Source organism: Pelecanus crispus, chromosome 3, assembly GCF_030463565.1.
Source record: "Pelecanus crispus isolate bPelCri1 chromosome 3, bPelCri1.pri, whole genome shotgun sequence".
Lineage (NCBI taxonomy): Eukaryota > Metazoa > Chordata > Aves > Pelecaniformes > Pelecanidae > Pelecanus > Pelecanus crispus.
Window position 1 is genome coordinate 107,349,588 of NC_134645.1, and position 16,260 is coordinate 107,365,847.

Below are 16,260 nucleotides of genomic sequence, written 5' to 3' on the forward strand. Positions count from 1 at the left end.
TTCATTATCAACCACTGCTGTCTAATTTTAGGTGATTTCTCTGTTATGATAAATCAGAAAAGGGTAGATGATGAAATCTAATATATCCAAGAAAATGAAGAAAACTGTCCATAAGTGAAAGCAAAGGATTACTATGTTTAAGGTGCTGTGAATATGCTTGCAAGTGGCCTGTGTTGCAAATAAATCATAGAATAATAGAATTGTTTGGGTCGGAAGGGACCTTAAAGATCATCTAGTTTCAAACCCCCTGCCACAGGCAGGGACACCTTCCACTAGACCAGGTTGCTCAAAGCCCCCCATCCAATCTGGCCATGAACACTTCCAGGGATGGGGCATCCACATGTTGTGTGTTGACTGTGTTGACCACACCACACAGCTTGATGTCGTCAGCAAACTTGCTGAGGGTGCACTCAATCCCACTGTCCATGTTGCCGACAAAGAAGTTAAACAGCACCGGTCCCAATAACAACCCCTGAGGAACACCACTTGTCACTGGTCTCTACTTGGACATCAACCTGTTGACCACAACTCTTTGAGTGCGACCATCCAGCCAATTCCTTATCCACTGAGTGGTCCGTCTGTTAAGTGCATGTCTCTCCAATTTACAGACAAGGAAGTCGTGGGACAGTGTCAAATGCTTTGCACAAGTCCAGGTAGATGACGTCAGTCATCAAATATGGAGTTTAGCTTCAGAAAGGGTATTGAAAAGGATGTGTAAATAAATAATCTGATAAAGGCCATCTGAGAATGAGTAATTTGTTAAATATGAGTTTATTTAACAACTTTTAATTGATTATTCATATATTTTCAAAAATGGTGCCATTTCTCTACTACGTTTTACAGTCCTGCTGTGGTGTAGCCTTTTGCCACTGTCAGATAATGAATATCAGTGTTATGTTTTAGCATATAGTTATGATGTTTTGAATACTTTTCTAAAAAAATAGATATATAACATGTGCATAGTTAGTTTAAATAGTGAGTTAAAACCTTTGGCATGTTACCTAATTAAAAAATTACGTTATGTATTTTGACCATGTGCATTTGTCAAATAGTTCTACTGTCTAGGAAGATACCAGTAATGTATGAGGAAGACCTATATTTTAGCTTTAATTTCATGAATAAATCTTAATGCCCAATGCTCCAAATTGATCTATGCTAGGAAGTGAATTCCACACAGGTTCTTCTGTCTGTCACAATGGTGAAGATAGACTCTTGAGGAGGAAATCTTAGGAGATGGATCTTCTTGGTTATCCCATTGCACATATTTTTGCTTTTAAAATACTAAGACTAAACAGATTTCTTTCCAACCTCTGTAATTTTTTTTTTTTTTTAAACCTGGGAAGGACTTGAGTGAAGAAAAATTAGATAAAGCATGCTAACTGAGAAGACTCTAATATTATGTTTATACAAAAATCCATTACCTTCAGTGCTTCTGTGTAGTATAGTTTATAATTGTTCTCAATACAGAGTGACATCAAATTATTTAATGAATCAAGCATCTTGATAATGAAAGATGCTGTGACACTGATGATTCTATGAGCTTCCTCCAGGAAGTGACTGCAGATTTTCAATCCTATTGACAGTAGACCTCAGTAACGTTATAGAAAAATGTGTCTTTTACTGAAAACTTGGCAATGAAGTTAAAGCTTGATGGATATCTATAACCTTTGCATATGATGGCTTTGGTCAGGTAGAACTCTCTAACCCAAAGATTAAACTATTTTGGTTGCCGTTAGGAACTTTCAAATGATAATTCATCTTAGGTCCAGACTAGAAGCAGTAAAGTCTATGCAGATGAAATTGTGCAGCTACCTCAATATACTTCAACCAAAGTTTTAGAAAAGGACATAAATAATGTAGTTGAATGCTTGGTCTTGACAAGTGAACTGTGACATGAACTATTACATGTATTATTGAACATGGCTGTCGTTCTCAGATCACTCATCTTTTACTGGTTTTTAGGAGGTTGTGGTAAAATATGTGCCAGTTTCAGGATGCCAAGTCCCATTTTTTCTGGGGTTCTTGACAGATGTAGTAGTAAGAAGAGGCAGAAGAAGATCATATTGTAGACGACCTTCTTTACACAGACAGAAGACTGATTTGCTGCAATACAATTTCAACAGTTAGCCAGTGCCAGTTGTCATACATATGGCAGATGTAGATTTTCTGTGATGTGTTTTCCTTGGGAATGCAGTTTATCAGAAATCACAGTATCCTTGAATAATGCATTTTTTTTCTAGATAGCACATCCACTCACAAAAATAAATGCTGTTTTGGATTGTATAAATATTGCTGCATACACCAGATCTTATGATAAAGCAACTTCATATTACAGTGTTTTGTAAAAATGTTTTGATTTGAAAATAACGGAAAGAGAGATTCTTGTTTCAAATGCAGGTATTCTCCTGTGTCAAAGCATGTAACAAATTTTTATTTGTTTGACTTGTCTTGCAAAATTACCTGTATTAACCTACCATGACTAAAGCAGCAAAAAGGGGAAAACTTGCCAAAAGAGGTAGCAATTTTAATAGTACTATAAAAAATATAATAACATATAACAATATATGCTGTAGCATCTAATGGATCATTGTTGCCAACTTTTTGGAATGTAAATTAGTACCTTTATTCCAATTATTGCAATGTCTTAAAATAACTTTCTTTTGTTTATTTTATATGTATACATTCTCATATATGTGAATCAGACACTGACTCTCCAATGTGAATGAGCACATCTAAATAAATATCGTATTCTATTAAGGCTGCTGAAACAGCACAAAAGAAGTCAGGTATCATATCATTTGCTTCTAGCTTTGGTAGCTACTCACTCAGCAACCTTAAGTAGTTCCCGTAATGCACAAAAAACTTAGACCTCTGATCTGCAACATTAGTAGAACATTCATCTAACTCATCATTCATTAGACTGTTATGTGGCTTTTTGTTACCTTGTTAATATTTGTAGAAGATTTGGGGATTTTTCTCATAAAAGGATGTTGTAAGTGAAAGTGTTCTCTCTCTCAATTTTTTTAGCTTTATGTTTTTTGGCCTTTTTGAAAATTTCCTATATGATTTGTATTGTAACTTAAGTGTAATTATGATAATTTAAATGCCAGCATGACTAACTGTTTGAGTAATGATTTAAGGGTGTGCATTCAATAATTGAACTTACATGGTATAATAGGGCTTAATTAGCATTGATATATTGATATAATGCTTTACAAAACTCTGAGGATGTGCATGTACTGAGTAATTAATCCTCTCAACATGCAGGTTACTGAGGTTAGTATGGTTATGTTTATTCTGCACATGGGTAGAGTAAGGAAAGAGATAAGTATGGGGTGAAAGAATTCATCCATGAAACATGCAGTTTCTGAAATGATACCTGAATTACATGTGAGCTTTTCAGACCACCATTTCTTTGATGAACACATTTATCTTTTGGTGTCTGTTCATGACATATTTCAACGTCCTGCACTTATTTGGTCTGCTGTAAAGGAAATTAAACAATTTTAATTTGTACTACTTCAATGAAAGTAGTGGCATGCCATTAATAACTTTCAAATGAGATCGAGAACAAAAACAATTCCATTTTCCTCCTCCCCAACACATATACTTGCTTTACCTAGGTGGAGGAGTACCATCTTTAAACTGATAACTAGTTAAGGCAATCTCTTCCAAATAACTAATGCTTACAAATGGTATTAACTTTCTGCAATAAAAAAGAAAATTAATATGTCCATTCATATCAGCCCAATGTTACTACTTAGTCATTGTTTCCTTCATATTTTCTGTTTCTATTAACAAAGATTGGCTTAATTTATTTTCTAGAATCTGGAGTAATTTTAAAATAAGCAAAAAATGTTTTTTATATACTTCAGACTTTAATTTACTGTAAGAGACCAGTTAATTATTGGATTCTTTTAAATTGCTATTCTATCAACTAAAATGAAAACTGTACAAAAAGTGTCTTCTACTGCCTGGATCCATAAGATGTTGTATGAATATTTTTGCAATATTTACAAAAAAGAATTAAATAAAAGCTTATTTTACTTCACTGAGAGTTTTGGGAGAAACAGCAAGATTTATAGGATATTTTGTTTGAAAATAGATCTGTAAAGAACTTCCCTGAAGGACTGTTATACCAAGAACTGAGTTTGAAACTAGCTTTGAAACAGGTGATGTCTGTTATATATTGAAGTCTTTTGTGAAAGTACATTCCATAGTCTAATTTCACCTTATTTGTATATGGAATACTGTTTTAAAAAAATAATAATAAACCCAATTATTTAATTACAATTGTTTGACAAGCATTTATTACTTTGTTCTGCAGATTTTAACTGTAACATTTTTCCTTCTTTCTTTTGACAGTATTACCTAGTCATACTTGTGGCAACCCAGGAGAAATACCTAAAGGAGTACTTCATGGAACAAGATTCAACATTGGAGATAAAATCCGATATAGTTGTATCTCTGGTTACATCCTAGAAGGCCATGCCATGCTGACATGTATTGTGAGTCCTGGAAATGGTGCATCATGGGATTTTCCAGTTCCTTTTTGCAGAGGTAAACATGAAGACATGAAATATCTTTAAAATACTAAGACAATATTAAAACAGCAGATTAAATAAATTTATTTTGAGGGATTTTTTTAGTTTCTAAAGGTAAGTGTACTAATGTACTGTCTAAAAATCTAAACCATTTAAAAGTGTAATCACAATTCAGAAACAATGACTCTCCAGAATCAGAGGTAGATGTTATCTACTGACCTTTTTTCCTTTTCATTTACATGGTAGGTAGCTATAGCAATTTGACAGCAGGTCCTGGCAAATGCTTTTACAAGTTTCTGCTTTTAGAACCTTTCTGCCAGGGAGGAGAAGCTTGAAATCTTCAACAATATAATCTTTGAAGGGGACCTTTGGTGGTCCCATTCCTTTTGAGTCCAACTCCTGCTCAAAGCATGGATAACTTCAAAGTTAGGTCAGGTTGTTTAGGGCTTTGCCCAGTTGAAATTTTAATATCTCCATGGATGGAGATTCTAAAGCCTCTCTAGAAACCTGTTTTAGTGCCTGGCTGCCCTCATTCTCATGTCCAGTTTGAATTATCTTTTTACAGATTATGTCCATTTCATCTTCTCCTGTTGTGGATCTATGAAAAGATTTTGGCTCCATCTTTCCTAAACTAAACAGTGACATTAGATTTTCTCATAGCCTCATCTTGTCCAGGCTGAAAAATCCATTTCCCTCATTCTCTAGTCTCATACATCATGTTCTTTAGCATCTTAATAATTTTAGTAGCCCTTCTCTGGACTTATTCTACTCTGTCAATGTCTGTGTCTCTTTTGTACTGGGGGCTGTACACTAGGCTGGACACAGCATTCCAGATGGGGCCTCCTAAGTGTCAAGTAGATGAACTCTCTTTAACTCTCTCTCTGTAGCTGCTGGCTATGTGCTTGCTCATGCAACCTAATATAAGGTAAGCCTTCAATGCTGCAAAAGTGCACCACGGACTCAGCTTGTGTTTCACCAGGACCTCAGGTCATTTTGTCAGATCTGCCACCTAGCAAATATTTTTTGCATGGGATGATCCTGTCCCAGGTATAGGAATTTGCCTTTCTGTTTTGGAATTGCATGAGATTCCTGTAATTTTTCCAGCTTGTCAAAGCCGGTTGTCAAAGCCTGTCTGAATGGCAGTCCTGCCCTTCAGGGTGCCATCTGCAAACCTTGTCAGTGTGCATTCAATCCCATACTCCAGACTCATGGTGAAGATATTATATATAAATTCAGCCCCAGTTTGAATCCCTGGGAAATGTTGCAAGTCACTGAACACTAGCTTGACTTTAAAGAATTGGCCTCTGCTGTCTAAGCCTGATGGTCTGGACAGCTTTTCACTCACATAATAGTCCACCCATCCAGTCCATATGCCCTCAATTTGACTACAAGGATATAGTGGGGAACTCTGTTGTGAAAAATTTGTTAAGGTCAAGCTAAATCCTTTCATCAAAGAAAGCAGTTAGGTAGCCAGGGATGATTTGCATTGGCAAAACCTGGTTGTTCCTGTTCACTTTTTTGTCCTTTGTGTGCTTGGGAATAGTTTTCATAAACACTTTCACCATAATTTTCTGGGGATCTGAGGTGAACTGACAGATATACAGTTTCTAGGATCCTTGCTTTTTTTGAAAATGAGAAATGAAAAATTACCTTTTTTCCAGTCATTGGGAATCACCCTTGATTGTCACAGCCTTTCAAAGATGATACAGAGCAGCCTCACACTGTGGGACCCTTAGGTGCGTACCATTAAGTACCATGAATTTGTATATAACCTGTTTACTTCTATAGTTCCTTGTATTGTTTCTCCTGTGCTGTGGCTACAACTTTTCTTCCCCAAATTTCTCCATTTTATTGAGAATTGGGAGGCCTGAGGGCAGCCTTTGCTAATGAAGAGAGAAGCAAAAGGGACATTGAGTGCTTCAGCCTTTTCCATGTCTTCATCACAAGGTCACTTACCCCACTGAGCAGGAGGCCACCATGTCCTTCATTTTCCTTTTGTTGTTGCTATACCTATAGAATGGTTTCTAGAATGACTGCTCTTCACATTCCTCACCAGTTTCATTCCATCTGAGCTTCGACGTTCCTCCTTCTATCCCTGCATTCCTAGAGCAACACCTCTATATTCCTTTCAAGTAGCTTGTCCCTGCTTTCACATTTTGTACACTGGGTTTTTTTTTTTGCATTTCAGTTGAAACACCTCAGTCAGGAATTTCCTGTTCAGCCCCAGCAGCCTCCTGCAATGCCTACTCATTTATGTCCATAAATAGATGCATCATTCTTGAGCTTTGAGGAAGCTGCCCTTGAAGTCAAACAAACTCTCCTGGGCCCCTTAACCCTTCAAGACATCAGCCCATGAGAGCCCATCTGCCACATCACAAATGAGTTGAAATCTGCTCTGCTGAAGTCCAGGGAGTTTATTCTACTACTTGCCTTCCTCACTTCTCTCATGATCTTCAACTCATAGTTATTGTAACCACAGCTGCTGTTGAATATCACTTATTTGAATCATTCTTTGTTCCTACACCTAGTTGGCCTGTCCAATGCCTGCATTAAAAAAATTCTTCACAGTGACCTCAGAAATCTAGTGGATTGATTGCCCTCTGCTATGCTGCCATCCACACAGATGTTCAGATGGTTAAAGTCTCCCATGAGAACCAGAGCCTGTGGTTGGGAAACTTCTAGTTGTTTAAAGGTTTTGACCACTTCTTCTGACTAAGTGGTCTGTACCAGATATTCAGAGTAATACCTCCCTCTTGGCTTCCCCATCCCATCCCACAGGATTGAGTTCCCACAGGAACTCAATGAACTTGTTTCCTGTTGTGCAGAAGGTCTCTGCTCATTCAAGATCCTACTTTGTGTAGGGTGAAGCCTCTCTTTTTCTCCCTGCTTTTCCTAAAAGCCTGTGTTTATCCATTGCAGCTCTCCAGTCAGGTAAGCTGTCCCACTAAGTCTCTGTAATCTCCATGACACCACAGTTCTGTGACTGTACGTGCACTTCCAGTTTGTCCAGTTTGCTTCCCATGCAGCACATTTTTGTGTACAGACACTTCAGCTGGGCTTCCAGTCCTGTTGCTTTCTGAGGGGGAGGGAGAGAAATATTCTTTGCCCTGTCCCATGTGTTCTTTTCTGGGCCTGTTCTCCCACTTACCTGTAGGTTTTGGCCTGCATCTCTGACAAACTTAGTTTAGAGCTCTCCTCACCAAGTCAGCAAACCTGTTGCCCTGTTCAGCCAGGAAGATCTCTTGTCTCCCCTGCTGCCCTCATTTCTCGAAGAGGATCCTGTGGTCAAAGAAGTCAAAGCCCTGTTGCGCAGCACTAGCTGCTTAGCCAAGTGTTGTTCTGCAGGAATCTGATGCTCCTGCCTGAGCTTTTCCCCTTGCTTTAAGCACAACCCCTCTGGTCTCCTGTGCTTTTCACCTTAATCCCAGGCCCTGTGGACACCTTTTACTCCTCAAATTCTCCCTTGGCAGTGTTATTGGTACCCACATCCATGAGCAACAAAAGGTAGTTGTTGTCTTCTGTAATAATTTGTAAAGGTTTCTTGTGACTGAAGGGTCCTATAATGTAATTCCTCACAGCAAAGAAACATTTTATAAATTTCTGTGGTCCAAAACAAATACAAGAGTTAATGAAGAAAACAACAGAGATTTTGGTCATGTCTGTTGTTTGTATTTGATTTCAATCAGTACAGAAGAAAGATTTCTCTTACTAGTGCTTCAAAAACAGGAAGAAAACAAAAATTTTCTATCCTTTCAGTTCTCTGATCTTAGATATTTTTTTTTGTCCTTCTAAAAAAAGGTAATAAACACATTTCAGAAAAATATACATGTCATAGGTTCATGGTGGTGTCAGTGTCTACTAAATATTTGTTCTGTTTCTGCAGATACTGCCTGCTTGGGTGGTGTTGCTGCATACAGATATGTCTAACAGGACTGAAATTTTGTTCATAATTTGTAACTCCGTGAATTTAACCTATTAATAAAAACTTAGGTGTGGTCCTAACCCTCGTGTAGAACTTACATGAAATCCAAAGGATTCTGTGTATCTTCTATCAAGAAATGAGAACCATGACGGAAAAGTTATTTAACATTTTATGTCAGCTGAGCCATTGCCTCAGTGTTTTTTTAGAGTTCATGTGGAATGTGGATTTGATGAGGGATTTTAGACATTCCTTGTTTTATTTCATTTTATCAGTCTGGAACAGATGCCATGAGGTAGCACTTTCCATTCACTATGTCTTCAAGAAAGAAATGTTCCCTTATTGTTTCAGTAAGAACCTTGGTCTTTTCCATGAAAGCACCTTTTGTTACAGTTTAGTTTCCAGGTGGTGGTCTTCTTTCTTGTCATCTGTCATGGTTTAACCCCAGTTGGCAACTAAGCACCACGCAGCCACTTGCCCACCCTCCCCCCTCAGTGGGATGGGGGAGAGAATCAGAAAAAAAAAAAGTAAAACCTGTGGGTTGAGATAAAGAAAGTTTAACATGACAGCAGAGGAAGAGAAAATAATAATAATAATAATAATAATAATAATGATAAAAGAGTGTACAAAACAAGTGATGCACAATGCAACTGCTCACCACCTGCTGACCCATGCCCAGCCAGTCCCCAAGCAGCGATCACTGCCCCCCCCCAGCAACCGCCAACCCCAGGCCAACTCCCTGCATTTTATATACTGAGCATGACGCCATATGGTATGGAATAGCCCTTTGGCCAGTTTGGGTCAGCTGTCCTGGCTGTGCTCCCTCCCAGGTTCTTGTGCACCTGGCAGAGCATGGGAAGCTGAAAAGTCCTTGACTAGTGTCAGCACTACTCAGCAACACCTAAAACATGAGTGTGTCATCAGCATTATTCTCATACTAAGTCCAAACCACAGCACTATGCCAGCTACAAGGAATAAAATTAACTCTATCCCAGCTGAAACCAGGACATCATCGTAAACTAATTTCATGGCATCCATGCAAGATAATATAGCAGAGTTAAATAAAGCTACACAGATTATACACTAAAAAAATCATAATAGCCTTGTTCTTTGTGGTATGTTTCCCTAGCTTTGCTGATGCTGGCAAATTACTATTTTCTGCAGTTTTGTTGCTTAATATTTTCAGAAGCATTGAGAAGCTGGTGTCCACTAATTTATATGGCATCTGACTGTACAAATGCTGTTTCTGCTAGTAAAAGTCCTAATAAATTACCAAGCCTCCAGGAAGATGTAGACAGCATTGACTGTTGTATCTGCCAGTTTGTTTCTCTGGCTGCTGCTCAGTTTCAGAGGTTCTCTCTTTAAAGTATAGCCATGCAGAGGGTGGTGGAGATGAACTGTACTGCAGATTCATTGATGGCTTAGAACGAACTGTGAGCAGAAATCAAAGGCACGGTCAATGGCATTTTTTGAAAGTTTAGATAATTTGACTGTCAAGACATTTGCTTTTTTTTTTTTCCTTCTGTTTTCTTTCAATAAACTCTGATTTTTGTGTGTGTGAAAATATAACAACTTCCAAACTGAAAAAGACAGAAAACAGCGCCCCCCCCCCCAAAAAAAAACCAAAACAGCCCCCAAAGAAAAGTTCAAAGGCAAATTCTGAAGAGAAGAGATAATTATTAAAGCTTAGTCCTGTTTTTCCATATGGTATGTAAGAGCAACCATGGACTTTTCTGGTATTAAAAGCTCATCAAGAAGTTTACCATGTGTTTCTGCAAAAAATTATATGTGGCTTACAAAAATTGACAGGAAGAATCAATGGCCTACCTAAATTCTGTTCTTCTGGGTTATGTCCTGAGAATTAAAAAGGTCTTTGTTGTCTCAATCTTGGCTACTATAACAGTGTCACCCAAAACATTTGCCTTCTTTATCTTGAGGTTGAAATACTGTGCAGTACAAGTCTGAAACATTTTAAAAGTTAATTTCATTCTCTGCAGTAACTCCACTAATAGCTGATTTATGATATGTGACTACTTCTAAACGAACTTTGTATAATTAGGTTCTCAATTCTGAGTAATTTTGAGAATCCCTAGTTGATTATAGTTGCATGAGTCTAGATTTTTATGAAGCTAACATTAGGAATACAAATTGGATTAGTGATATTACAATGGTAAGCTTTTTCTCGCTATGAAAATAGCTGTGAGGAGAAGAACATGTAATATTTTATCATTAAGAAGACACCCAATTATTGGAGGGAAAATAGAGAATAAATAAAGAAGACAAACCAGTAAAAAAGATCATATGTCAGAAAGGTCCAGAAGGACCAAGTAATAATTAATCAGGTTCCAGATTTAAAAATATTATTGGAGAAATACTTTGGTGAAGAATATATAATCAAGAAGGTATTCTTAGAATAGATAAAGGGAGAAAGGAAAAAGAGTTTATGATTCACTACAGAATAAGATAACCTAAATACAGAGATTCAGAGCTGATAGGTTTAAAACATCTAGCAAAGACAAACTGACCGTTTTGCTGTTATCCATACTTTCTGAGGTAGCAAGTAATTCTCTGATGTAATTTCTTCTCAGCCTCTGAGGTTTAGACAAATATGATTTTATAAGTTTAAGGAGGAGAAAAAGATGTCCTGATCCTATCATTTATCCATGTTTATAAAAAAAAAAAAAAAAAAAAAAAAAAGAAAAAATAAAGGGAAGGAAAAAGAAAATTTCCAAACAATTCTGCTTATTGATGTTGCATTACATAATAAAGTGAGAATATGTTCCCAAATCTAATTTTTAGAGTGACATGGCAGATTCATGCCTGAGCAATTTTGTTCACTTTCAGAATAATCTGAATTGGTGCAATGTTTACATTGCGATGAAATTTGAATGAAACTCATAGTGACTGGTTAAATAAGAATTCAGAGAAGTGTTTCAGGAAAAGCAGATAGGATATACTGTATAATTTCTTACACAGTAGTGCAGTACTACATCACACCCAGAAGAAATATGGACACAGCTACAAGTATTCTTTCTTATATATATGTGCATAAGTGTGTATATATATATATATATACACATTTACACACATATATATTTATGTTTATATAGTCTTGTTCTGACATGTATCAGTAGGTATGGAGGGACCTGATAAAAAAATGAAAAGATGCCAGGTTAAAGCTGGATCTGTGCAATAAGGTGCCTGGAAGACAGGAACAAGAAGTGAAAAATGAGATGAACAGTACAAAAACCATAGTGAAGGTATCCAGAATGATATAGTAAAGTCAAAGAATGAAAAAGAGGACTTCAATCTGACCATTAGGAACATGACCAAAGTTAACATCAGAGGAAGATACAGTGATTTACTAAAAATGAGAAACAAACCTCAGGGGCAGTCATAAAAAGATGAAGGATTTCATAACTCCCTGTAGACTTCTGGGAATAACTGGATTAACTTTTCTAATTATTAAAAAAAAGTGTGTGAAATCTGCAACAGTCATTAATTTGCCCTTAAAGAATTCAACCTTTTGTCTTTTTGCTTCAAAATTAGGCCTTTACTATTAATTTATTGTAGACTGTTATTTTAAGGGATCATTATCAGCATTAAAATAAAAATATATTCTCAAGTGAAGTATTATCATAGCACTGGGAAAAAAGCTTAGGATACTTAACTGAAAAAAAAGAGTCTTTACAAGATATCCAGAGGACTGATCTTTTTTTTCTGTGGGAGACAGAGTTTGAGATTACAGGCTGTTGATTAATTTTTGAACTTCTTAATTTAGTTATCCTCTCTTTAGACCATGTTTTTGCATGAAAAAGGTGGCAGAGTTGGGGATTTGATTTTAAGTTTGCTCAGGCATGCAATATCAGTTAATAACTGAACTTTTCTGCCAGGTTAGCAAATCCTTTGTCCATCATTATTTCTGTCTTCTTTGAAATTTATAACTTTGTTGACTAATAGTTTACATTTCCTCTCCAGAGTGGGTGGAGGGGGAATAGGGCTTTGTAATATAACAAACTGATATTATAGAATAAATAAGAATTGTAAAAAGCTACTAAATTAAGCACAATGTTTACAAAGACAAAACAGACCAAACTCAAGCCCCAGGAAGTACAAGACTATCCCACTGAGTCCAGTATTTTCAGGGCCAATAACTACGTGACAACCCCACTAGACACTGGGGTCTGCTTAGATCAAGCTCAATGAAACGTCAAAGCTAAAATGTTCAAAGTAATGCTGCAGCTGCAGTGGGTGCGCACAGGTGCCTCAACAAATTGCAACAATTTCTGCACTTCTATTTTGTACGTACTATTAACTTGAAGTGAGAAATCTGACTTTTTAATATATGTAAAATAGACACTATTTTCCTAAACCACAATAATTTCTGAAATTTTAACAAAATAAATCCCATTCTACTTAGAGAGCAATCAAAATTATTTTGGAGTGTCCTTTGAAAACCCTGGAGAGAGAAAGAAAATTCCTCTTAAATACATGGTCTAATGAGTAATTAATTTCTGTGAAGTTGATCAACAGCAAGAGAAGAAATTGAGAAAGGGAGGCAAACTGATTAGAGCACTTCTCTGGGATGCAGTACATCTGGATTCAAGTAATGATAGAAAAAAACCCCAACCAACCTTCTGAGAAGTTTCTACCTTTTAAAACAGAAAAGAAGCACAGGTGTTGGCTTTTATCTATTCAAAATGATGTCTTTAAAAAACTAAAATGTTAAAGATTAGCAAGTAGAGGTGAATATCTGGATAGCTAAAGAGCTGGCTGCCAGTTGGAACTAGATTAGATCAATGAGTCGTCTGATGAATGTGTAATGCCACACCATTGGAACAGCGATGTTTTTCGTCTTTATGAATCTGGCAGTTTAGCAGCTTGGCATTGACAGACTAAAATTTATTTTTAAACTTGGCATTGATATACTATGGCTTGTTTTTAGGTTTTTATCAGTAAGACATTTTAAAATGGTAATTTTAAAGTCTTATTTCAAAAAGATGTTTAACTAACTCTTCCTATTAACCATTTCCAAAGTATCCAAAGCATATATCTGTGAAAGTAGTCATTCATGATTATTTCATAGATGTGTTTCCTGGAGGTACAGTTATCTACTTTTTCACAAATGAACTACAGAAAAATGCCATTTAATAAAGAACTGAATAAACAATTCAATCATAGAGTATTTCAAGTTGGAAGGGACCCATAAGGATCATTGAGTCCAAATCCCTGCTCCTCACAGGACTACCTAAAACTAAACCGTATGTCTCCTTGAACTCTGACAGTCCTGGTGCCATGACCACTTCCCTGGGGAGCCTGTTCCAGTGACCAACCACCCTCTCAGTGAAGAACCTTTTCCTAATGTCCAATCTGAATTTCCCCTGACACAGCTTCAGTCCATTTCTTCGTGTCCTATTGCTGGTCACCGGAAAGTGGAGATCAACACCTCCCCCTCTGCTGCCCCCCTTGAGGAAGCTGTAGACTACAATGAGGTCACCTCTCAGCCTTCTCTTCTCCAAGCTGGATAAACCAAGTCACATCAGAAGCTCCTCAAGTCTTGCTCTCGAGACCTTTCACCATCTTAGTCGCCCTCTTCTGGACACATTCTAAGGGTTTGATGTCCTTCTTATATTGAGATGCCCAAAACTGCACACAGTACTCGAGGTGGGGCCGCACCAGTGCCCTGTAGAGTGGGACAGTCACCTCCCTTGACCAGCTAGCTATGCTGTGCTTGATGCACCCCAGAACACGGTTGGCCCTTTTGGCTGCCAGGGCACACTGTTGACTCATATTCAACTTGCCATCCACTCAAACCCCCAGATCTCTCTCCACAGGGCTGCTCTCCAAACTCAATAAATAAAGAACTGTTAGAGTGATATTTTTAATAAGGCATGCTAAATAATGTATGCCCATGGTTCATTTAGAACCCTCTAAAGTTGCAATTTTCTTTAATTGATAAGACTTACAAAATGTGACTTGAAATGACAATATGTCATCTGATGATTTATAAAATATCACTCAAGTTTTTAATTGCATCTAATCTGTTGCTAGTTATCAAGAGGTAAGGAAATGACTACGAATGACATAACAAGAAAAAACTTTTCTTTCTTACTGTGAATTTTGTACTTTAAGTCACAGCTATGTTTTTATCAGTTATGTTAAAATAGCAATGTAGTAAAATGATCTTTCAAATGAGGACTTTCAGTATAAACTAAAGTTGAATAGCCAATTCTGATAACTTTAAATTCAGATTCTAAATTAAATTTGAAGGGTTAGATGGGTTTGGTTGGTTGGGTTTTTTTGTCGTCGTCATTGTTATTATGCAATAAACATTTTTCACTTGCATAAACATTTTATTAGTTTTTTTATAAAAAAGGTATATAGAATACAGAACATTGCACTCCAGAAGGCATTTGTGTGGGAAGGAGAGGAAAGTCCAGTAAAAATGACTGAATGTTCAAAAGCTATCTAAACCAATTTAAATAAGGAAGTTTTCTACAATCCTTGGATATCTGCTTAGCAGGGCTTGCATCTCACTTATAGTGAGATCTCATTTTAGGCAAAACACAGCTTACCAAAATTGTCAGATTGTTATTTTTGGTGGAATGACTCTTTCTAGTTTGAAGAAAAATGTAAGATTTTTCAATGACTGCCATGGTTCCTCAGTGATTCTTTTGATTTTTATACACATTAACTTGATGGATATGTTTATTAGCTTTATCTAAGTTACACTTCTATACAGTATATATGTTTTTTGTCAAGTGGCGCCAGCCATATGTGTTTGCATGTGTACATTATATAAGATGCATATTCTCTAAATTCAGAGCGCTTAATTCCTGACTACTAAGAGATCCAAATGTTTGTAGCTTTATACTTCAAGTAGTCATTTATGCTGATACAAACAGCACTTTATGCAGTTGCTTGCAACTTGAAAATAACCATGAGTGTTTGGAATTAATTACTTGCACATTTTAAAATGTAATTTGTTAATCACTTAGAGTTTGAATTCATGAAGCCTGAGGCACTATCTGCTACCAAATTACTCCAAGCACTGTGATGCATTAAGGTTTCCGAGCACTGTTCTAGCTCTTTCAAAAGCATAACATAGAGAAGGCCATGGCCTTCCGAGGAGGCCACCTAGCTCTGGGCTAGCTGGTGAACCACAGCGTATGTCTGCAGGGTTTATGCCTCCGACCTTCTGAGCGGTGTGGCCCCATCCTGCCTGCCTGTGCTCACTCAGGCAATTTATTACTTTTTAGCATTCAACAATCTGGTTGCCTTAGTCTGGGTGCCACCTATGATGAAGGAAGTCCCCCAACCACAGGCTCCTGGAACATGGGAAATATGTCAGAGGAAAGATAATGATCTGCAGCTGCTTTTGGCACAGTCTTTCTCCCTAACAAATCCACATCTGTCAAAGAGAAAATACTGACTTTCTGGTCCAAGTTAGTTTCCGTGGTCTTACTTGACTAATGTTCCCTTTGCACTTCTGAGCTAACTTGGTTTCTTGCAAACCTCTTAGAAATGGTGTTATGAATAGATTAAAAAGCTATGCACACCTCTGGGCAGATACCTGTAGTAGCCTCAGTTCCTTCAGCTTTCACTGGTAATGCACAGCATATAAATTTAGTTTTTTACATGTGGTTGCTAGAAATAATCAACTACATAAGCCCTCCTTGTCAGCTGTAAAATTCAGAGCTTTAGATCTCAAAACTTATTCACGGGCTCTGCAGCAGAAACACTGCAGAAACATTGTAATTACCACTAGCATGTTACTTAATGTCAGTATAAACACAG

General features: G+C 37.1%; 1 protein-coding gene across 1 annotated transcript in view; it reads left to right on the forward strand.

The window, feature by feature from the left end:
* The window catches only part of CSMD1 (CUB and Sushi multiple domains 1), a 1,273,929-nt gene that overhangs the window by 588,952 nt on the left and 668,717 nt on the right, over positions 1-16,260 (forward strand). Inside the window, exon 4 of the mRNA XM_075708500.1 lies at positions 4,366-4,560. Within this exon, the coding sequence (XP_075564615.1) occupies positions 4,366-4,560 (195 nt within the window). The remainder of the gene's footprint in view (positions 1-4,365; positions 4,561-16,260) is intronic.